This window comes from Wyeomyia smithii, chromosome 2 (assembly GCF_029784165.1).
Source record: "Wyeomyia smithii strain HCP4-BCI-WySm-NY-G18 chromosome 2, ASM2978416v1, whole genome shotgun sequence".
In the NCBI taxonomy this organism is placed as follows: Eukaryota; Metazoa; Arthropoda; class Insecta; order Diptera; family Culicidae; genus Wyeomyia; species Wyeomyia smithii.
In genome coordinates, this window is record NC_073695.1 from 193,766,936 (window position 1) to 193,790,850 (window position 23,915).

A 23,915-nucleotide genomic window follows, 5' to 3' on the forward strand; every position below is an offset into this window, starting at 1 on the left:
ATGCGCACTCACGTAAGTTGACGCGTTTTGGTCAAGGCTTGGGGCAGCAAAATTCATAGGAATGGTTGAAAAGCAATAATTTTTCATTTTTTTCCAGTTTGAGTTTTTGGAATGCACTTTTTTCATTTTGTCGACCAGTATTATTTATGCAAAATTCATTTTTTAGAACATATCCATGTAGATCATACCGGCAGTTTATCGACAGGGAATTGTCAGCTAAACGCACTCCTAACCGCGAAAGTACCGTCGCGTCTCGTAATCTCGGTTCTTCGACGCCGACGACAACGACAAGCGCCGCGTCGTCGAGACGTCGCGTCGGATTGTTTCGCATTTTGCGCGATTCCATCATCTTTACTTAAGCCCAATTGAAAGCCCGACTGCAGGTTTGCCGGATCACGCGATTTCAGTTTCTGCACGCTTGTGCTTCGAAACGGTCGCGTTTTTCAGTTGCTTGCGCAGCAGTTAGCTTCTCTCGTATCGTGCTGTGATTGATCCGGTTGCAGATTTTGTAGTTGTGAATCTTCATGATTTGATTGTTGTTCGAGTTTTATCCAGGCGCGGTTTCGCTCCTTTGCAGGGCACACTATCAATGGTCTGCCGGTTGTTTGTCGGCGAATTTTTGTTATGGTGATTATCCTGCGATTGGTCGTGGTGATTATGCGATGGCAAAATATTTTTGTAAAACAAAAACGTAGTGGATATCCGTTACCGCATTGGTTATGGTATCAATTGATTTTCTTATCGGAGCATGGATTAAAATGGCTGGCAGTGTAAAAGCGATCCCCGTAAAATGTCAACATAGTGGAACCTGAATATTTGTGCCAACCATCGTTTTTGGTTTGTCGATGAGCGACCCGCACGAATTCGATTACGAGAAAGTGAAATTTCCGTTACCTGGGCCTTCACAGGTGATATGGATGCTCGCGTGCGATATATTGCGGGAAGTGGCGTTGTATGCAGTGGACAGGAAGCGTGGAAGAAATTCATATTCGTAGCGCTAGTAAGCTTGTGAAATGTGTCTATTTCAAAAGAAGTTCTCCATGCCAAGCGTGTGCATCTACTAGGCAAAGTTAGGGCTAAAAGTTGTTATCAGCGTGATTGTAAACTCAGTTTAAGGGGTCTCTGTGCTTGGTGAATAGTGTGATACCGCAAACATTCCAATTTTCCACACGATTGGACTCAATTGACTTTATCTTCACGGTGAAATGTGGCCAAATGTGCATTCGAGCATGTTTCTACTATTTATTCGCGTATACATATATTGTTACGGGCAACATTCCTCGTTGTCTTCTTACTCGTACGGTGTTTTTTCTTCTTTGTTTTGATCTTCATCCATTGCGCGATGATGATGAGCGTCGTCGTCTCGCTGATTGTTGGTAGGCAACCGGGCCACAGTCAGAGCGCTGGATATGAAAAAGTTATGCTAATTGTACGAAATCTATGTTTCGATGTGTTGAAATCGGTATAATAATGTGTGCATTATGAATATGAGCTGTCGAAATTTCGCAGCTAATCATTATCCAGCAGCTTCACCGATACCGGCTTTTTATTTTAGATTCTCCTGTCCTCATTGCTCGCACTTAATATGATACAGACGTAATATTTGCATGTTTTTTTGATAGATCTGTAATGAAAATAATTATAATTATAATTATTCGTTGAATCATCTGATCTGATTTATGCTCATTGCTGGATACTGCCAAATGAATGAAGGATTCAATCGAAATTAATCACAGCAGATTTTATCTTCAAAAAAGTTTCTATAATATGCATTCGACGACACCAACTGGATTTTAGGCGATAGAACCAGAGCTGCCAATTTTCAATCTAAGTTTTTGAAGCAGGATAACAGTAATTACTTGAGGCTAATATTGGCGGGGTGTTAAGTTCCTTCTTAGGGAAATATCTCAGAAGCTGATAGAGCATATTTGATGAAAAAATTCTTCTATGCAGTTGTCCTAGCATGGAATCTCTTATCAGAGTTATTTAACTTTGAAGTTTCTTAAATAAAAGCAAAGCAAAGCCTTCGTGCTACATTCCGATTCGAAACTCGACCTTCTGTTTATTTATACACAGACTTCGCAGCCAACTGTTTAGTGTACAGAACAATTCTTTAATTGCGTAATTCTTTAATTGTCTGCAAATCTGTGTTATTCTTTACAAGACGTCAAATTTTTCGAGATTATTCAAGTAGGATGTACGCACTTCACTAACTTGTGCGGTTTAAAAATTGCAACTTCCCATCCCACTTTCAATAAACAGAAAAGTTAAGGCCTTTGTTCAAAAGATTTTGTTGCTGGTGTGAAAATTCGTTTTTTCTCTAATTGTCTTTTTACTACTCTTATTTCGTAACAACAACTGTTCCCCCTCACACTGTTCTGCAACTTTTACTTTGGTCAAAAATTCTGGGCACCCAAAGGGAAACTCTTTGGCCAATCTCAAATGAAGGGAATAGCACTCTAAAGTGACTGAATTTAATTTACTATAGAGACGTACACTATTTTTTATCCACTCCAATTCCATCTTCCTAATGAGAAAAGGAGGAGTTAAAGTTCTAGTTCTAATTTTGACCTCATAACTTTTGGGAGTCAATCGGTATTTGACACATTGCTTTAAAAAAGCTATGTCTTTTTGAATTATTGCTATTTTCTTCCTCAACCCCAAAAACTTATTCGGCTCAAAAGGCTTGGATACCATGTTAAAATTCATTAATTCTGACGCGAGCTGTTGACAGAATCTCCACTGTTTTACACTAGGTACAGTTTTATTTCACTTCACTTTTTAATTCTATCACTTTTCACTTATCACTTGCAAATACGCATTTCAACGCTTACATAGCGCCTTCTTCAGTGCTTAGATGGACTGCTGAGGAAATAGCGAACCCTTTGAATTTTTATACCTAAGTAGGTAAAGGAATTGGTCAAATTTTAAGTCAGAGAACGTAAACAGCTTGAGTTAGGTAGAGGATCGTGTGGCCTGGTGATCCATGCCTTGTAAGGGAATTTTGGGTAGGCATTCGAGAAGCTATGAGAAGTAATTACCTTGATCTCTGTTAGGAAGGGTAGCTGGGTTTTGTTTAAAAATTTCCAAACTTTCTGCGACATCTAATTTCCAAGGGCATGTTACGGATCGAACTAGACTATTATTATTCATTATATATTCATGAAAAATTTGTTCGGCTTTTTTGGATCTGAAATGGTGAGTTATTCCCTTTTCCGAGTCTTTTTTAGCCTTTATAAGTTCTTCTAAAAGGCTCTTTTAATGAGGTCACAGAAAATTCCATCATCGACTATCATATTTTTGAAGTTCTTTATTCAAGTTGGCCTCGGGAACCTCTTCAGAAAGAAATTCTTGAGTGATCTGTTTATAATTTGGTGATATCTACTTCATTTTCAATAGGACTCAATGCGTTCGAATTGAAATTAGGAACTTTCTCAAACTGCTGGCAAGTTTTTTAACTTTATCTTTATTCGTAAAAAATGCGGTCATTATACTTGAGGATTGGAATGGGCTTTGAAGGTTTCTTAAGAACCTTCAAAAGTTTTCAGAAAGGTTTCGAACATGGTTTAAGTTGTTCAACTTCTCTCATGATGTTTTCATTGCGCAAAGGGTCATAGATTGTTTGATTTCCTTTTGTGACTTATTAAAGTATCTTTCATAGAAGCATCGAGTGATCTTGGTATTGACGATTTGGAGAGGAAAATTCGAATAAACTCCAGCCTAGCAATCGTTATACAATATTTCTCCATTGGGATTGCTTCGAGCATTATTTCGAGATCGATGTTTTGCAATTAAAATCACCGAGGATTGAAAATTTAAATTAATTTTTCGTGAGTTTTTGTCAATCTCTTTTGAAATGATTTTTTCCGCATTGAAAAACATAACGTTTGTCTCAACCTCGTACATCGAGTAATAGTACAAGAAAGTGAACATTAACTACAGCATTTAATGTTGTTGTAATCTCCAGAGGTCCATCTTCTCAGGAGTGCGACTACCCAAATCACAATTGGCTGACTTATCTACGCCAAACATATTACTTTATGAATATAAAATATTATTCGAAAGAGCATTAGCATATGAATAGGTGATGCCTGAACACCACTTTTTGTCTTTAATTTGCTGTTATGTAAACCTTCAGACACTTTTTTTTTGTAAGATTTGGACCACTGCGTTATTTATTTTGATATTTTGTGGTATATCTCTCCTTTAGGTATTCGTGGCATATCGCACTCTTTCTCTCAGTTTGGCACTGAATCTCGGCCAAAATGTATTACCTCATTAGAATTTGCAGACCGTAGACTCCATAGTTCCTTTGTCAAAAGCTCTTATTCTGCGCTGTATTAGTGCACTGCATTGTCAGAGCAAATGTTCTGCGGTTTCACATTCGAATCCGCAGAGGCGACAAGTTTTGTCATCTGACTGACCAATTTGCTTCAGGTGATGCTTACTTGGACAATATCCTGTAAACAGACCTGTGATTGCCCTGAGTTCCCTATGTTTAAACTAAGCAGTTGTTGTTTTTTTCCCACGCTTGGTTTTATAGACCGTTTCGACTGGCGCAGCTTTTCTTTCAGACACACTAGCTGTAGTAAATACTGGTGGTGCTTGAACTGTATTAAACGTCTTTTATTAGATTAGTAATTAGTATTGGTTGGTTTGAATACCTGCGTTGTCGGGATGCAATACTTTTTTACCTAACGGGACAATAAAAAAAAAAGAGATTTGTCTTTACCCCCACAATTCACACATTTGAAACTACTAGCGGCCTTTCTCACAGGACAGTTGTTTTTTGTGTGAGAAAAAACACCACAAATCATACAATTTTCTGCCGTATGGCTGTTATGAGTTCCATGAGGATAGACTTCGCAATTCCGGCATTTCGTGAAATTATCGATTTCTCCATGTCTTTTGAAAATTTTTAAGTCATTCTGTTGAACAATTATTAATTTCACCAACCTTTCAAAACAGCCCTAATCGGTCTCAAATTCTGTAAAAGATGATTATAGCCATCAAATGATTCGGCCAAAATACGAATTTCGCCTCGGCTGTCAACTTGAAGAGCAACTTTCACACCTGAGAGAAATGATGAATGTTCTGAATGAAAAGCTTTGAAATTTGCAACAATTACCATAATAGGTGAAAGTCTAGTTTTCTTCATAACAGCATAATGCTCAGAATGAGAAGCTTCAAATTCATGCAATGGAAGAAAAAATATCATACCTATTACAGGAGGTTTCTGTAGTCTGTATCATATCTTTGCATTCTGTACCATTTTAATCGATATCTTAAAATTTAATATTGTTTTGATTTCATTTTTGTTTGTTGAATAAATATTGTGTTCTCCGGGTTCGAATGAATAAATATTACAACGTGATTATGGTCATTTGATAAAAAAACTTGAAGATACATTTTCCTTTGAAATAAAAATAACTATGGCTATCTGTCTGACAAACCCTTTTGCAACTCATTGATTTTATGGTCCATTTTCACTTTTATACTGGAGTCATTAAAAGATAGCCGGTTTTTCTCACTTTCATTAGTTTTCCCCTCTGTGTATTGTTTGCGATGCTCTTTTTTACTAACTGTTTGTGTTTGCGGTCAATTTTTGGAACTATTGATATTGTTGTGTTCAGCTTACATAAAAATTCACGTGTGGTGTGCATGTATAATACTTGTGATATTCAATTGATCCGTGTGACACAGTTTTATGCGGAGATTTTCAAATTGCAAATTGCTCAGAAAAAAAAAGGAAACATTTGCAATATTTTGGTAATTATTACGGATGATTCATCTACGAATAATTCATAAGCTGCCAAACGTTTGCCACCACGAAACACATCATATCATTCCGGTTTCCATCTTTCAGAAAGCGAAGAGTGTGATCTTTTCATTTTTCAAAGCCTATCGGCGTTAATTTCCTGAAAATAAATTTTCGCTGTTTATCGAAGTGTTACGAGACATCCGTTAAAGGGCCTAATTGCTTGCAGACTGTAGAGCACTGAGTAAATAAAAAGGGAATGCAGAGGCGCGGTTTTTCCATTACAGATGAAAACGATAGAAAGCTCCTTCTCATTTGTGAATCTCGTGTTGTGCAGTCAAGCGTCTTAAATGCATTGATTGCCTTGGAAGATTTTAATCTGTCTGGTATATGTATAACTAAAGGTTGAGATTGTGACTTATTTTTAGTTCTTTGTTAGTGTTCTTCAATTATAACTAGAAGATAAGAATCGATTTGGCCACATCTCACGCTCAACTGTACAGGGTAAACCAATGAAGAGAAGAAAACGAAGAAAAAGTGCATTCGGAACGAGTGTCCAAACTGATTGCTGTTAGTGCAGTTGGCTAGGGGGTGAAATCATCGAACGGTCGCCGGCGGACGTCGGTGATGTAGAAATATGCTGTAAATATGTGACGATCGAGAATCAACTGAGGCCAAAGCAGTAGCAACAGCGGTAGAGAAAGTCCGTCTGATAATCGACGGTGCAGTTTTCTGCCTGTGCGACTCGAGCGACAACCGCTGAAATATTACTAGTAAGCGACGAACTTGTTTCTGTGACGTCACAACAACTATATGTTAACGCAAAATTATAGTCCACACAAGCTAGAGGAATAACATGAGCTTAAGGAGCTACGTCTGGCCAAGTATCGTTATCTTCCTAGGATTACTTTCAACCGAAAAATGTTGGTCCGCAACTGCGGATGACTTAGCTGGTCTGTCCGAGAGAGAAGTTGGTAAGTTCTAAACTCATTGTTTGAAATATATAAGGAAACAAATCGATTATGGGATAGAATAAATAAATATATGTCAACTGTAATCGAGAGGTTCACAATTGGCAAGTTATCACTATTTTAAGGAACACACGAACCGTTTATCAACTCCAGCATGTGTGATATCGCTCATAGGATTTGACTATAAGCTTTTGAAGTAGATAGTTATAGTTGATTGTTAATTTTATTAGTATCAATAAGCTTAATGTGAAACCGCATGTAAAGTCACGAAATGTTATCTTTCTTTGTTTGATATGGCATTGGTAAATTAGTGAAAAGGAAGGCCAAAATTCTGCACGCTGTCTGATTTGTTAGCGACAAACCGCCGGCATGATTGTTAATGTGTCCGCTATTTTGTTTTTGTTTTTTATCGACATATGAATAAAATGCAAGAGATTGTTTCTTTGTGTCGCTTTTTTAGTTTGTAAATTAAGAAAAACACCGTTTTGGAAGTCTCTAACGAGGAGACTTTTAAGGAAGAATACTTTAATGACGTAGCATCTTCTCATGATTTTCGTACCCCCTCCCTCCCCTCCTCGTAGCATTTGGTCACAAAATCTCGAAAATGCTACGATGATTCTAATCCAACAACAGACCCCCTGATCCAGCTTGTTTCTGCTTGTCACAAACCGATGATACCGCCCTCTTCCCGTCAATGCTATGCCATTCAATTGTGCTTTTTAACCGAATCAAATTTGAAGCACAATCTGAAAATTTTTACTTTTAACAAACTAACAGCTCCTTACACAATTTTGTTATATCTTTCCGATCGTAATGTATACTCATTTCCCATTAACTTCTGAATCGTTTCCTTCCTTCAATTTACCACTGTTTTATTTGTAAAGCCTAATATTTTATAGAGAAGAATGGGGTAAATGGGGATTTTCTCTATCAATTAAATAATAAAATTGTAGGTCTTTGTTTTATTCTCGAAAAGGATTCGACTAAAAAACCTAAAACTTAAAAAGTTATAAAATGCAATACGCCAGTAAAGGTTCAAAAATGAACCACAATAAAGGGATGAAAGGGGGGGTAAATTGAGTCACGTAAAGAGGGTAAATCAGAGCCGGATTTACGGTTGTGGTGGTTCGAGGCCCAGTCTTGTGTGGGGGCTCTAAATAATATATATATTTGGCAACCTTTATTTAGCTTTGAAAACTTGTCACAAATTTTTAGAACATCTTTTTATGAGTTTTTTTCGCTGAAAACTTATCAATTACAGAATCAACATTCAATTTCTTCAGTATATCGTATTTGCAACTTCACAATGTTATTCAGTTTCATTTTCGAAAAAGACAATGAAATTTCGTTGTTTAAAATACATTCATATATTGTTGTTCAAAAGCAGATTGTACAAATCTCGTATAATTTTTCAAACCGGCGTAAGTCGCAAAATGTAAACAAAGCTTTTAACGAACGAGCTTTTAATGTTATATTATCATGCAACATGTAATTTTGACAAAACGACCGAACTACCCTGCTTACACTTTTTGACTTACATCATTTTGCTAGCAAACCGTTATCCGGATAAGTACTCAGCTTCGATTTCGGCTTCCGCAAGTGATAGCATGAATTTTCTTTTTACTGTACAAGGAATTTGTCCAGTTTCCCTGGGGTTTACTTAAAGGATTGACCATTTATCTATTTATGCGAAACTATGGTTATGACTGGTCGACTGATTTCTAGGGTTAAATTCTCCAAAATCCACTGATTTAGCATCGAACAGAAGTTTCTTGATGATCTTCGGGAAAATTGTTTCTTGGGTACAGCCTTAACAAATTTCGCGCCCGTTATTATAATTTTACCCAGTATAACTATTAACATTCAACAGACTGAATTTTATATCCCGAAGGACTAACGTTCTATATGAAAAAAAATTCGCGTGTAACTTATCACTTCAATGTAACATTCTACTGTTTCGTGTTACTTTACTTATCTGCGATTCAAATAGTATTTTTACTTCGTTTTCTTAGATGTAACCCAATTCCAATATAGAAAACACAAATTGTATATTTTGTGGTACATACCACGCACACGTGTGCCTAGCTCCAACATCATCTCTGAATGTTGGTTTCAACCGGATTCAAATCATAGAATCTAATTCAATTCTGATATTTACTAGACCAACCACACACACACACACACTCGTGTGTGATCCCAACAATAGATATAATATTTGTTAGTTTAACTCGTTTCTAAAAATAAAAATTGCATGTATAATACAACTTTTATTTCTCTCAGAACTCCACAAATTTAAAAGTGGCTTCGGTATAAATCAGATCACGATGAGGTGTGTTGGTATAAATGCGTTGTCCGTTGGTTTAAATCGGTCCTAAATCAGAAAATTAAACAAATTTGTGCTCTGGTAAAATAAATCACTCACGCGTGGCCCCTACAGCATTTTTAGTGTACAGTCCCTCCACAGTTATGGGCCAGCTACAATAATGGGTCACTTTCACGCAAATACGTCTATTCTCACGAAACTGAACAATTTTCATTAGCAGTGGTATTTTTTGCAACTCATTTGTAACCTCATTCATACGATTAAAATGATTAAAAGTTGAAAATGTCACTAAAAACTATAAATCTTCTCGGTGCAATAAGTGAAGTGACCCATAATTGTAGTAATGTTACATCTTGCGGTAGGTACACAATTGTGGGTCAGCCCATATTTTGGCTATTTTTATTACTTTTACATGATTATGCGACAAGACTGAATGAAATAACTTATTATAAAGCTTTTATAACATAAAAAACTTGCGTTATGTAATTTGATGATTTTGTAGTCTAAATGATTTCGAATGCCAAAAGTGACCCATAACTGTGTCTCTGGGTATGTAAGTGATATTTTTCTTCCCAACCGATTTACACGCCTCAACTGCAGTGAAACTTATTGTTGATCGAAAGTACACATCAGAACACAGAGATAGATAGTAAAACATTCGTAGTTGATAATTTTTCCGATTTTATATCCATTTTTGAACATTCAGACAACACGTTGACTGACCCATAATAGTTTAAACCAGTAACAAATATGAATAAGCTAAGTGTGCACAGTGTTTTATTTTGTTGTTTTCGTGTGATTAATCAAAAAGCGACGGAAATGTTGATTATAGCCATAATGTATGTTCAGAGAAGTTTCAAGATATTCAAAAATGCATCTTTCTATGTAGGAAGATGAGTGATCAATCCAGCTAAAAGTGAGGTAGAAAATTTACTTTTTCATCAGATCATCATCAGATTGAGGTGTCTTCGGTAACATTTTAGGTGATCTCAAAACAGGAAACTTTGCCGAAGACATCATGTTTCTATCTCTTACATATTACGAGCAACATAAAGTTTTTACGAAAAGGCACTGAAAATCTCAATTTTCGTTATATCTTTTTTCTCAGATTTTTCCGAGTTTTAAAATTTTCTACAAAGTTATCAGGCATCCAAAAACGCATGTTTCTGCTGTACATTGTTATTTAAAAAAAATTATAACGAAAATTGTTATTTTCAGCACCTCTTCATAGAAAAATTTGTGTTGCTCGTTATATGTAAGAGATAGAAACATGATGTCTTCTACAAATTTCCTTGACTTAAGATCGCCTAAAATTTTGCCGAAGACACTATACGTCTATTTCAATCTGATGAAAAAATAAATTTTCTATCTCACTTTTAGGTGGATTGATCACTCATATTCCTACATCGAAAGATGCATTTTTGAATATCTTGAAACTTCTCCGAACATATGTTACGGCTATAATCAACATTTGAAACGCTATTTGATTAATCGCCCGAAAACGGCAAAATAAAACACTGTGGTGTGCTTCTCTGATCAGCCGATCGAATAGAGAATAAATCGAAAATAGTCCAATAGAGTTGGGTATAAATTATATGTATGATCGCATATCAAAGTGAATCCTGATCTAATTTACCCTTCCCTACTAACAAAAATCTTCTTCCTGTGACTTTTGTTAACACGGTCTCCGAATAGCAAGAGTCACACTAACATCCCTCCACGCTGGATGCCATCGCCTCCGTCACCAAGACGGCGGGAATAGCACTCCAGCGCAAGAGAAGGGGAATACGCTATTGCGCAATCGTCACGGTTGACGTGAAGAATGCGTTCAATAGCTCCAGTTGGGATTCCATAGCGCTCGCGCTCAGGAGCATCCACGTACCGGTGTCGCTGTACAAGATTCTGGAAAACTACTTCCAGAATCGAGTACTGCTTTACAACACAGAGGAGGGTCAGAAGTGCGTCCCAATCACCGCCGGGGTTCCGCAAGGTTCAATCCTGGGTCCGGTGTTGTGGAACGTCATGTATGACGGGATGTTGAAACTAAAGTTTCCTGTAGGGGTTGTGATCGTCGGCTTTGCAGACGACATAACGCTAGAGGTTTACGGCGAGTCGATCGAAAAGGTCGAGTTGACGACTTCGCATTGCATAAGGAAGGTCGAGGACTGGATGCGCTCCAGGAAACTGGAGCTCGCGCACCATAAGACGGAGGTCACGGTTGTGAACAACCGTAAATCAGAGCAACAGGCGGTGGTCAGAGTCGGAGACTGCACCATCACCTCAAAGCGATCGTTGAAGCTCTTGGGGGTTATGGTCGACGACAAGCTCACGTTCGGGAGCCACGTCGACTATGCCTGTAAGAGGGCCTCATCGGCTATTGCAGCACTATCTCGTATGATGTCCAATAGCTCAGCGGTCTATGGCAGCAAGCGAAGACTTCTTGCCAGCGTGGTTTCGTCCATACTTAGGTATGGTGGGCCAGTATGGTCCAGAGCGCTAGGTACTAACAGTTACCGCGGTAAACTGGAAAGTACCTACAGGCTCATGTGCCTGAGAGTTGTGAGTGCGTATCGTACGGTGTCATACGATGCAATCTGTGTCTTGTCCGGCATGATGCCTATCAGCATCGCCATCAAGGAGGACAGAGAGTGTTTCGACCACCAAGACACAAGGGGCATACGAGGCACCAGAAGGTCATTCTCGATGCTCCGTTGGCAGAGGGAATGGTCTAATTCCACGAAGGGCAGATGGACGCACCGACTTATACCGGAGATATCCGGCTGGGTCGGGAGGCGACATGGCGAGGTGAACTTCCACCTGACACAGATCCTGTCAGGCCATGGTTGCTTCAGGCAATATCTGCACAGGTTCGGGCACGCGGGGTCCCCCCTGTGTCCCGAGTGCGTGGAAGAGGAGGAGACTGCAGAGCATGTCTTCATCGTATGCCCCCGTTTCCTAAGAGCGAGGAGCAACATGATGGCTGTGAGCGGGCCTGGCACTACTCCGGACAATCTTGTCCGGAGGATGTGCGACGACCCGGACATCTGGAACGCGGCCTGTGCGGTCGCCTCCCAGATTGTCCTGGAGCTACAACGGGTCAATCACCAACACGCCAGTGGTAGCTAACTACCAGTCTCCAGGTAGTTAGCTAAGAGGTTATAAGAGTAAAGAGGGTGCATCACGCACAAAAGCCACTTCCCGACGTAATACTTAACCGTCGTTCCGGGAAGACCAGGGTTGGAGACTGGAGGGGTTTTAGTGGGTCAATCACCAACACGCCAGTGGTAACTAACTACCAGTCTCCAGGTAGTTAGCTAGGAGGTTATAAGAGTAAAGAGGGTGCATCACGCACAAAAGCCACTTCCCGACGTAATACTTAACCGTCGTTCCGGGAAGACCAGGGTTGGAGACTGGAGGGGTTTTAGTGGGTCGGGACAGGGATCAGTAGGGGTCTGCTTTTACCCATGCTGAGCAACCTAAGCTGAACAGCTAAAGCCCTTGGTCTCCCCGGGACCGCCGTTAGGCATTACTTCAGGGAGAGGGCCCGTCGTGCTTTTCGCACTTACCTCTATGGGTAGCAGAGCAGCCTATACAGGCCAGTTAGTTAAGCGTTAACTAACTGGGGCACGTCGATGGTTTCCCGTCGATTGGTGCCCTGCAAAATACTAACGATCTGTGATGCTGCCGTGATGACCGCATCCCAGATTTCCCTATTTTCGCACACTACGCACTATATTCTCTGGCGTGGTGTCCATCCCACTTATTGCCAGCATTTCGTACCGTACCCGCTCGAAGCGCGGACATGTGAAGAACACATGCTCTGCGCTTTCTTCCGCACCGGTACAAGCGGGGCACATAGGGGACTCGGCGTACCCGAACCTATGCAGGTACTGCCTAAAGCAGCCATGGCCTGACAGGATCTGTGTCAGATGGAAGGTTACTTCCCCATGGCGCCTATTATTCCAGCCTGCTAACTCTGGAATGAGTCGGTGTGTCTATCTACCTTTTGTAGTGTTGGACCACTCCCGCTGCCATTGAGGATGACCGTATGGTGTTGCGAATACCCCTCGTGTCACGTTGGTCGAAGCACTCTACATCCTCTTTGAAGATGATGCTGATGGGCATCATGCCAGCCAGGACGCAAACCGCCTCGTACGACACTGTTCGGTATGTGCACGCGACCCTTAGGCACATTAGCCTGTACGTACTCTCGAGTTTGCCGCGATGGCACGAGGTACTCAATACCTTGGACCACACTGGTCCTCCATACCTGAGTGTGGACGTGGCCACGCTAGCAAGGACTTTGCGCCTGCTGCTACGGACCGCCGAGCTGTTTGCCATCATGCGAGATAGCGCTGCCACAGCCATGGAAGCTTTCTTGCAGGTATAATCGACGTGGCTCCCTAACGTGAGCTTGTCGTCGATCATAACCCCCAGAAGCTTCAACGAGCGTTTTGAGGCGATAGTGCATGTACCGGCACTAATCGATGCCTCCTGCTCAGACTTTCTGTTATTTACAACAATAACTTCAGTCTTATGGTGCGCTAGCTCCAGTTTCCTGGAGTGCATCCAGTCTTCCACTACGCGTATTGATAGCGCGGCCTTTAACTCTACCTCTCTAATAGACTCGCCATAGACCTCAAGAGTTATGTCGTCGGCGAAGCCCACGATCACCACCCCTGGAGGGAGTGTTAGTTTTAACACGCCGTCATACATAGCGTTCCACAGTACCGGACCCAGGATGGAACCTTGCGGTACACCTGCGGTAACCGGAACGCTTTTCTGACCCTCGTTTGTGTTATACACTAGCACTCGATTCTGAAAGTAGTGCCCAGAATCTTGTACAGCGGCGTCGGCACTCTGAGACTCTGTAGCGCTAAGGCTATGGAGTCCCAGCTGGCACTGTTAAACGCGTTCTTCACGTCAAGCGCGACGATCGCGCAGTAACAAAAGCCCCTCCTCTTGCGTTGGATTGCAACCTCAGCCGTTTTGGTGACGGAGAGAATTGCATCCACCGTGGACCTACCTTTTCGAAAACCGAACTGGTTGCTTGATAGACCGTTCACACTTTCTGTATATTTCACCAGTCTATTGAGGATTACCCTCTCAAGCACCTTGCCCGCCGTGTCCAGCAGGCAGATTGGTCTGTATGCCGATGGGTCACCTGGTGGTTTCCCAACCTTCGGCAACAGCACCAGCCTCTGGCGCTTTCACACGTCCGGGAAGAGGCAGTCGTCAAGGCATTTCTGCATGACCGCCCTGAACAACCCGGGGGCTTCTTTGATGGCCGTCTTGATGGCCAAATTCGGGATTCCGTCTGGTCCCGGAGCCTTGCCTACCTTCAGGGAGTTTGCGATCTCGATCAATTCATCTTCCGTCACCCTTACCGCATCGTCAGCCTCTGCACGGCCGCCGTCACTCACGGTAGGTGGTGACTCGTTAGCCGGAAGCCAGGGACTTGGTTCGTGGCTTGGGAAGAGGCCCTGAATGATCGTTTCTAGCATCGCTGGTGATTGTTCGGCCGGGGCTAGCGCACCTCTAGTCTTGGTCATAACGATCCTGTAGGCGTCACCCCACGGGTTCGAATTGGCACTGGCGCAGAGTCGTTCGAAACAGGCTCGTTTGCTGGCTCTGATTGCGCTCTTAAGCGTTGCCTTAGCGGATCTGAATGCGACACCGCGTTCCGCTCTTTGCTCGTCGGAACGTGTGCGTTGCATCCTCCGTCTTGCACGGAGGCATGCATTGCGCAGACCTGCTATCGTATCGCTCCACCAGTATGTCGGTGGCCTACCCTCTCTAGGCGGACGAGACCTAGGCATCGTGGCGTCGCACGCCCATGACAGCATCGAATTTAGATGGTCCACATTCGGGAGCAGTTCACCCCCTTCGTGCTTCCATCTAATTGCCTGCCCAAAAACATCTGCATCGAAATGCAATGTTTTTCAGCCGTAGAAGGATGGAATATTGGCCCTACTCGCTGCTTGCTTCCGCACGCCTACCTCATAGCGGATCGATTGGTGATCGCTATTCGTGTAATTGTCGTCTACCCTCCAGTTAGTGATCAGTCCCGGGCTGCAGAACGTCACATCGATAATCGATTCGGCACCGTTTCTACTGTAGGTGCATTTTGTACCAACGTTAGCCAAGTCTAAGTTGAGCTTTGCCAAAGCTTCCAACAAGACCTGGCCCCTCTGGTTTGTACAGCGACTTCCCCACTCGACAGCCCAAGCGTTGAAGTCACCCGCAACCACCAACGGCCATAGGCCCGTCAGTTCCACGGTTGCTTGATCGACCATCTGCGTGAACGTTTCGGTAGACCAACTTGGCGGAGCATAGCAACTGCAGTAGAATACTCCATCCACTTTGGCTATAACGTACCCCTCTCTGGAGGTCGACACAATCTCCTGAACCGGGGACCTGCCTGTCGTGCAAATGGCCGTCTTCCCAGACTTGTCCGATGCCCAGTTACCGTTTCCGGTTGGGATGCGGTATGGGTCCGAGACGATGGCCACGTCCGACAACGACTCAGCAGCCGCTTGGTGTAGCAACTGCTGCGCCGCATAGCAGTGGTTCTGGTTTAACTGTATCACCCTCAGGCCAGCGGCTTAGTAGCCGGCCGTGCAGCCGGACATTTGGGGCCTCCCATGGCGTGTTTGGCGTCCCGTTTACCGGTGCATACCAGACACTTGGGAGGTGCACCGCAGTCCCGTGCCTTGTGGCCTGCGCCACCGCAGCGCCGGAATAAATTGGACCTGTCGGGCCCTTTGCACGACCAGGATTTATGCCCCCGCTCAAAGCACCTGAAGCAAACGTCAGGCTGTTGGAAGGTGCCCAGAGGGCAGACCGACCAACCCACCTTCAACGTGGCCTTCTTCAGGGCCTTGTTACCCTCCGCTAGTGGAAGCTTTATGGTAGCAACCTGGGTGCCGGCCGGGCCCCTGCGGAGACGAACTGCCTCTGCGGTCACTACCACTCCACACTCTCGTTCGAAGGCTTGTGCTATGTCGCACCCTTCGGTGATCTCGTCCAGGTTTTTAAGCTGGGGAGTCACTTCAGGAGTGAGGGCTCGGATTTGAACCTCCTCGCCTAGCACTTCCTGGGCCGTCTTTTTATAGGCACAGCCCTTGCCCTTCGCCTCTTTGCGGAGTTCGAGGATCATCTCACCGGTGCGTGACCGACGAATTGACCTGACGTCCGTGCCGAGGTCTTTGAGCTTGGGTTCGCCTCTCATGGCCTTCAAGACTTCGGCGTACTTAGACGCATCGGTCTTGAAAATGAGCGCGTCACCCTTGCTCCGCCTACTTGCCCCTTGTGGCTTCTTATTGCGGTCGCCGCGCTTCGCGCGTCGTTCCCGCTTCTACCGCTTCTTATTCACCACGGTGGTCCAATCCGTGGCTTCGCCGTTTGCCGGTTCTTTGCTCGGCTGGACCGACGAGCCAGCTTCCTGGCTGTTACCGAACAACCGCCTTCGTTGCGTCTTGGGGGCCGTTTCCCCCGGGGGCTCCCCGGGGGCTCCCCGGGGGAAAGCACGTTTGCCAGTCGGTTCAGTTGAACAGACTTCGGCAAACGATGCTGCAGCTGTTTGTGTGTATTTAGACACAGCTGCAGCACTCCCTTTTTTAGGCTGGTTGAGCCTCGCCTCTAGCGCGAGTGCCTTGCTTTCGGCATCGTTAGCCCGTTTAAGGGCTTGCGAAAGCTCGGACTTCGCGCTGCAAACGTTCATACGTAACAACAAGACATTGTTTCAGGTCTTTTGATATGTTGCTACGTTCGTCCGTGAACTTGAGTATTTCATCAAGTTGTACGGACACCGCCTCCACGCTCGGGAGCTTGTTCATGTGGCTTTCTACCGCAGAGAGTAGCATAGCCCCAGATATCTGTTCCCGCTCCTTGGCGGTTTTAGGTGTTTCCACCTTGCCACCAATCTTCGCCGTTCCGGTTGGTGCTGGCTTAGGCGTGCCCGCCTTTGCCCCAACTCGGAATTCCCCTGTCGGTGTCGCAAAAGGTGTACCAACCTGTGCGCCGCCTTTACCGGCATCGGCCAGTCTCGGTGGAGACCGGGCGATGCCCCGCCTGGCAAACGGCTTTACTAACCCGTCCGCCCCATCCACTACCTTCGCCTCTTCGTCGATTTTATAAGAAAACATTTTGGTTAAAAGGGTCCCCCTTCCAGCCGCTATCCTTGGTCATGGTGGAGTGGTCGCCTATATTGTCCCATAGTGGCCTATGCCGGAGCAGTGAGGTTATGGTAGGGGTCTGGGGGAGTGTAACTACCCCAGCATCTCTCCCCTAGTCTCATCCCCATACCCTGAGTTCTCTTCTCAGGTGTCTGTTTGCAGATTTCCACGCCACCTTTGAAAAAAAAAACACTAACATCCCTTCCCTCTTCCCACCTGATTGCAAGGACGTGGCCGGCGTCGTTATTGATCCTTCAAAGTATTGAATCACTTAAACGTGTACAATGAGAATAGTCGGTCACTCCCAGCCCCATTCAGTTGATTAACTGTGCAATTTTACCGATTCGGATCAATAACGGAGTGCAACCATTGATATGTATAGTCAGTCAAGCTAAGCTAAGCTAAGCCCTTTTGCTAGCAAACCGACGAAATTGCGAAACGAATTGCCATCTCAGATACGCTCTCATAAAATCGACGAAACCGATGCGAAAAAAAAAAACAAAATACCATCACAACATAACTTGAATTTAGCTACTTATTAAAATGTGATAAACAAATTACTCTAAAAATTTATTGTCAATGCAGTGGCATATCATCTCAAAAGCGATTTTTACGAGTTTTCATTGTTAAATCATTTAGTTTCGCGCTGCTGGTTATTCTCCAGATGTTTATATTTAATTGTTAAACAAGCTACAAATGCATCTTGAACATGTAATAGGTTAAATTAGAGTTATTATTATTTTTAAGCTTAATTAGCACTATTCAACTTGGTCGATCTAAGCATACTTATCAAATAGCTCAATAAGAGTATATAGAGCATAAAACACTGCATAATGCATGTACATTTTCTAGCAGGCTATATATCACTTTTTCATAACGATTTGGCCAATTACCATAAAAACGAAAGAGAGATAGATGGACAGTATCGTAACAGTTCGAAGAACACGATCTGGAAAACACCAAACTGAAACGAAACACTTTGAAGCGAGTGGTTTATGTTGCTCATTAACATATTTCGATTGTTGACACTATAAACGAACAGTGTTGGTGTTTGTCGTAGGTCAAGTAGTTCATTAATATTTTTATTCTTTTTCTCGTGTTTTCTTCGCAGTGGAAGCTCTTGTGAGAAAGTGGGCCCCCTTGGTTTGGTTGGCACCGAACGAAAAGTATCTACCAGGGTCAGTGTCAACGTTCCTGGAGCACGTGCATGCTGAGAAGGTAAAAGTTGTAACGGTTTATCCGGGCAACGAAATATCGGACGTCAGTGAGTTGAACCACTATCCATACTATTATGATACCGATAATGAGCTGACCTACTACGATCCAACGGTACGGCAAGCCCGTAACCGGAACAAGCGCAACTTTCGTGATCCATCAACATCACTCGATCTGTTGTTTGACCTACCAATTGGAAACGAGTCTAAGAATTGGTACCTGGTCACCAACAATGAAGTCGAGGAGCTTATAACTGATAAAAGCTCTTTCATATATGGACAGAACCCACAAAAAGAAAATGTGCCAATCTACGCTGTCGTGAGCATGTGCCGTTCGACGTCCGCCACGGTTGGATCGCCGTCACTTGTAGCCGCCGTGGCAGCAGCCGCAGCCGCTGAAGGAACTCCTCCACCGGTTACAGCAGTGCCAGTATCACTTTCGTCCTCTGTGCCACTGCAACCGCCAACGACCACTTATCCTCCACCATCCGCTACGGCGCATCACTATAATCACGTTGAAAATGGTAATTTTGTGCTTATATTCCTCATTAACTGCATCAGAATGTGAGATTTAAAAATTACAGAAGTTGAGTCTGAGATACGAACGCACGTTGATGTAGGATGACGTAAATCCAGTTTTTGCGTTAGAACCTTAAATGCTAGAGTAGTTTTTTTCATTAATTTTGAATTGATTGTTGACGAAGTATTTTGTGAATCTGACTCTAGAGAGATGGGTTAAATATTGCCACTTTATGATTAAGGGTTCTGCAAATGTTTTCAAATTTGAGCGAATAATCACCTCATTTATTTTTACTCCCTTGTTCTGCGAATGTACTTATTGTAAGTTATCGTAGGTTATTGTGGTAAACATATAACCTGTTGATCAAACAACAAAATACTTAGTTTTGAATTTTAAATCAGCTAAAATTTCACGGGAAAAGTTGATGAAATGTTTCATTTAACCGCATTATGTACAAACGTAGAACTCTATCCAATTATTATAACAAAAGAAGAACTGTGTGCTAATTCACTCATTTCAAAAACTGTAGATTGATCTAGTCAAAGGGTAAAATTTGTTTCGGTTGTGAATTGATGTTGTTTAAGAACAATATTACTACAAATATTGCAACATTAAGTTACCGAAATGTTTACCGGTCTGATAGCTAATTGCTTACTCATAATATTCAATTTAAAAAATAAAGTAAAGCCTAGAAGCTTAAACATTCCGCTGTCGGAACTTTACCCTTTTATAATTGGACTCAGTCTGCGAAAGACAATTATTAGTATACAGACTACAATTTTACTGACAAGATAATTTTAATTTATTCAGTAATTGAAAGTTACAGAAATTGAACCACGTAAAACCAGTCTGCATTAGAACCTTGAATGCCAGAAAAGAATTTTCATTGATTCGGACCACTAGATTCGATAGTTGATGGAGGATTGCGTGAACCTGGATCTATTTAACCCAGGAAAGATAGTCTGCGTCAATTTGACTCCTCATTTTCATTAATGTTGCGCTCGTTTCGTCCTACAGCGCGTCAGTATTTTCTCGTTTTTTCTTAATCAATAAAAAAAATATTGAAACCTAAATTCTACCGCGACTGCGAGTAATTCCGCGCAGCACATTTTTGCGTGCATTCATCTTGAAAAATTATTTTTCAACAGTAAATTTCACTAAAAAAAAACAATTAATTTGTGTGCTTTACCACGTGCATAGCATAGCCTGCTGTGATAGTACAGAAATTAGGTATGTTTTAGTAAAATTTACTGTTGAAAAACAGTTTTTTAAGATGAGTGCGCAAAAAAAAGTCCCCGCAGTCACGGTAATTATCTATCGTGAAATTATTTCTGATGTACTCATTCTTTCTCACTGTTTCAAATTATAACCGTATGTTAAACGAGTGATATTCTCCCTTGCAGAAGTAGTGTATAACACAATAGACCACATCGGTTACAAACGCCAATCGTACGCACCAGTGCACAAAAACCTCTTCGAATTGCAACCAGAACTCAAACCAGATATAAATAAGATCGAGAAAAGCATTAGACTCATACGGAAGCGTCGACGGCGAGGAATTTCGATGCCACAAATGCCAGTGTTGAGTAACAGAGGTAAGGACGAGGAAGTTACCGAAAGCCCCAGTGAGGAGTTATTAGACAAACTAATGGAGGGTCGCGCAGAAGATGAAGAGGATGATGACAACGAAAGTTTTATTAACAATGATAACGACGCTGATGAGTGGGAAACCATTACGGAACGACGCGATGGCATCACGATTCAGAGTGGAGATGATTCTAATGACTATCCGCACTTTCATGTGACCTACTGGATGTTTTATCCATACAGCCAGGTAAAACTGCATCACGTTAATTTTTCACATACGATATCAAAAATCTGTACTTCCAGGGTAAGGTTATCTGTACCGTCAATCTAGGCCCTCTAGGGCCATGGCCAATCCCTCTTCTTTTTGGCATGTGTCTTGGAACCAAAAAGGAATTCGGAAGCCATGTTGGCGATTGGGAACACATGAGCTTATTTTTTAGGGGCAAAAAGGAACCTGACGTAAGTTCATATTTTATTGTAAAAAAAATATTTTTAATTTTTGAAACAAAAAATTCTAATTCCTCTTTCAGGAAATGTATGTCTCAGCTCACGATGCCGGAGCGTTCTATTCATACGAACGACTCACGGGTACGTTCGAGTATCGCAGTCAGGAAACACGTAAAGGAATCCTACAGCGGCCAACTTTTCCAAAGACGGTAATCACCTCCGGTAATCATCCAGTTTTATTCGCAGCTGAGGGATCTCACGGTCTATGGACGGCACCCGGAAAGCACAAATATGTGCGCGTTCCTCGGCTGTATGATGTAAACGGTTTCGGCACACCATGGACAACGTGGAAAAGTGTCGAAGTGATTCACGAAAATGATTCTAAAGGTATTTGGGTTAATTAGCATATTTTCAGCCCGGTAATTAACCCCCTTCATCATATTCTAGGCCGCACTGCACTGAACCCCAAATGGCTAAAATTCAATGGTCGCTGGGGAAATCCGAAAAATCGCTGTCATCCGTTGAAACGTTTTGGTTTGCACATCTGTGAGCTGACCGATGGCCCAACTGGAATACCACGAAAAAAGCCCCATTTTAAGTGCAAAAAGCGATAACTTTCCAAGCACTCTCTCTCTCTGCATTATCTTTAGGATTTAGTAATTACTATTTATTTGGTATTTTAATAATTTATTTATTGCTTTGTTCTTCTTCCGCCATGGCGTCATATTCTCACAGCTTAGATCATCATTTATTTATTTTAATTTCTCTCATGTGCCTTTTATCTATACAAAATTTAAAAGCATATATTCTCATCTAAACCCATTTCATGCTAGCACTATCGCTTCATTTTATTTACGCAAAAACTTTGAAAAAGTTGAAAACCTACAAACTTCCATTGTGATTTGATAAACATGTTCCACTTAGTATTCGATGTATCATTGTGAAATGTAAATAAAAATGTTATTTTATTGTCTTCGAAATGCGATAAATAAACGAGAATACATAAATATTTTTAAATGAACAAGTTTATATTATTTAAATGTGCAATTTTATATTATTTATCCTTTAATTTCCTAAGAATATATAGTTATCTCCTTTTTTGTATCGACCATACAGCGACAAGTAAAAACTTGATGTTTTGTGGCATCGTCTGAACGTTTCTTACCGTTATCGTTACTTTTTTTGCAGTATTATAACTTTTTTTGTTCACAACATTTATTTGACACGGCAGTTCATCACTTTTTGAGAAGTTAAGTACCATGGAACGGGGTGAAATTGATTAATTTTTATAACAATTTCCAATTAACTAGCTTCATGTACATTTTTCCCGAATGGTATAATTTTAAAACAAGTACTGGTATGTGCTCCAGTAAACCTTTATGGCTATTGGCAAAATTTCTACCGTCTACTTCATGAAATAAATTCGATAATTCTATAAGGTACTATGAGGTAAATTGGGGTGGAATTGATCACCATTGAAATCCATACATTCTTTTGGCAATGTACTTTTTTTTCGATATGCTAAAGATAAATGATGATTTCTGTACTGAAAAATATTATTTACAGCTAGTTTGGAAACGAAAATAACGATATTTCAGGTTAAAGTTTGTTTATTTTGGTTCACGAGCTGCTTGTTGCTAAATTTGCTCTTATTTGATCGTCGTTAGACCGATTTCAATTGGGTTGTTTAGCTATATCAGTTTTTTATATCATCTGAAAGATCTGCATTTTCTAAGTAAAACGTGATTTAAAAAAAATTTCTATCGTTGTTCTTCGCTTTTTAAATCACGATTTAAAACTGCTCGAAATCTGCACGAAATCACTACAATGACAGTTCGCCCATATACTAACAGTCATTGTAGCGATATAGAGTGAATTTTTATTTTTCATTCAAAATTCGACGGTTAATGATATAAAGTTTATAAAAATCACGTTTTGCTCAAAAAATTACACTCTTTCAGATGATATATAAAAATCGGAAATCCGTGAAAAGCTAAACAACCCAATCCGGTTTGTTGCAAAAGCTCAAAAACTAGCTCTGAAATTAAAATCTTTGTGGTTTCCTGCGAATTCATCAGTGTTTCTTTAATGGTATGGAATGATAATTTTTGAAAATTACATTTTTTGAGCTTTTATCAGACTTTACTCACTTCTCCAAATTTAACGTAATTAACCCTCAACTAAGATTACTTTAAGTAAATTCAATACTTTTTTTTTGTTATTTGGAAACTTGTTTGATCAAATTTGGTAGAGTTTTGACTGAGTTAGAAGAATTTCTCGAAAATAAGAAAAATTGCACCGGGCATGTAAGGGTTAACTTTGACAGGTATGTGAATCATGCAAAAGTTGCGTTTAAGGATACGTTAACATTGCCTAGTGTTGTAAGAGCAATATCTTTTGATTAGTATTTTTATCACGAATTTTCAGGTGATCAATTTCACCCCGCTGATCAATTTCATCCCATTCCACGGTACCTGCTTCATGTGATAGATAATAGTCCTTGTATTCACCCAGATATTCGCTTATCTTCGTTATCGACCTTATCATCGCCTCAAGCATGTTGCTAAAGCATATAACACATGTTATGGGCGGATGAGAATTTTTCGTGTTGAGGAGTCGCCTGAGAATAAAAACCCCATGCTTAAGTCCTTCGATATCGAATGGCCTGATTTTACTAAGATTCGAACTCATGACCAACCCCCGCTCGTCAAAGCACACTCTTTAACCTTGCGGCTACAAAACTCATCATACATCTGTTGAAATAAAGGTGTGAGGTTATGTGTGAGGTTACAAATAAACTGCCGTGAGATGACAAAGTGACGCTGGGGGGCTCGGGGCAGATATTTTCGTGGGGCCCTCTATTCTTAAAAAAAATAGAGGTAAGATAATTTTTAATTTTGAAATGACTTGACGCTTCG

At 41.6% G+C, this 23,915-nt stretch overlaps 1 protein-coding gene across 7 annotated transcripts; it reads left to right on the plus strand.

Annotated features, from left to right (window-relative positions):
- Positions 1-421: 421 nt before the first annotated feature.
- LOC129725061 (uncharacterized) lies at positions 422-21,967 on the plus strand. 7 transcript variants are annotated; one of them, XM_055680463.1, is made up of 8 exons: positions 422-627; positions 6,187-6,531; positions 6,592-6,732; positions 18,341-18,967; positions 20,367-20,797; positions 20,854-21,009; positions 21,081-21,384; positions 21,445-21,967. In XM_055680463.1, the coding sequence occupies exons 3-8, from the start codon at positions 6,615-6,617 to the stop codon at positions 21,609-21,611; spliced, it is 1,803 nt and encodes a 600-aa protein (XP_055536438.1). In that variant the 5' UTR covers positions 422-627; positions 6,187-6,531; positions 6,592-6,614; the 3' UTR covers positions 21,612-21,967. The 7 variants fall into 7 exon arrangements, with proteins under 7 accessions (XP_055536438.1, XP_055536434.1, XP_055536440.1 ...); XM_055680459.1 differs by having other exon boundaries at positions 6,198-6,531; XM_055680465.1 differs by having other exon boundaries at positions 6,262-6,531.
- Positions 21,968-23,915: the final 1,948 nt, after the last annotated feature.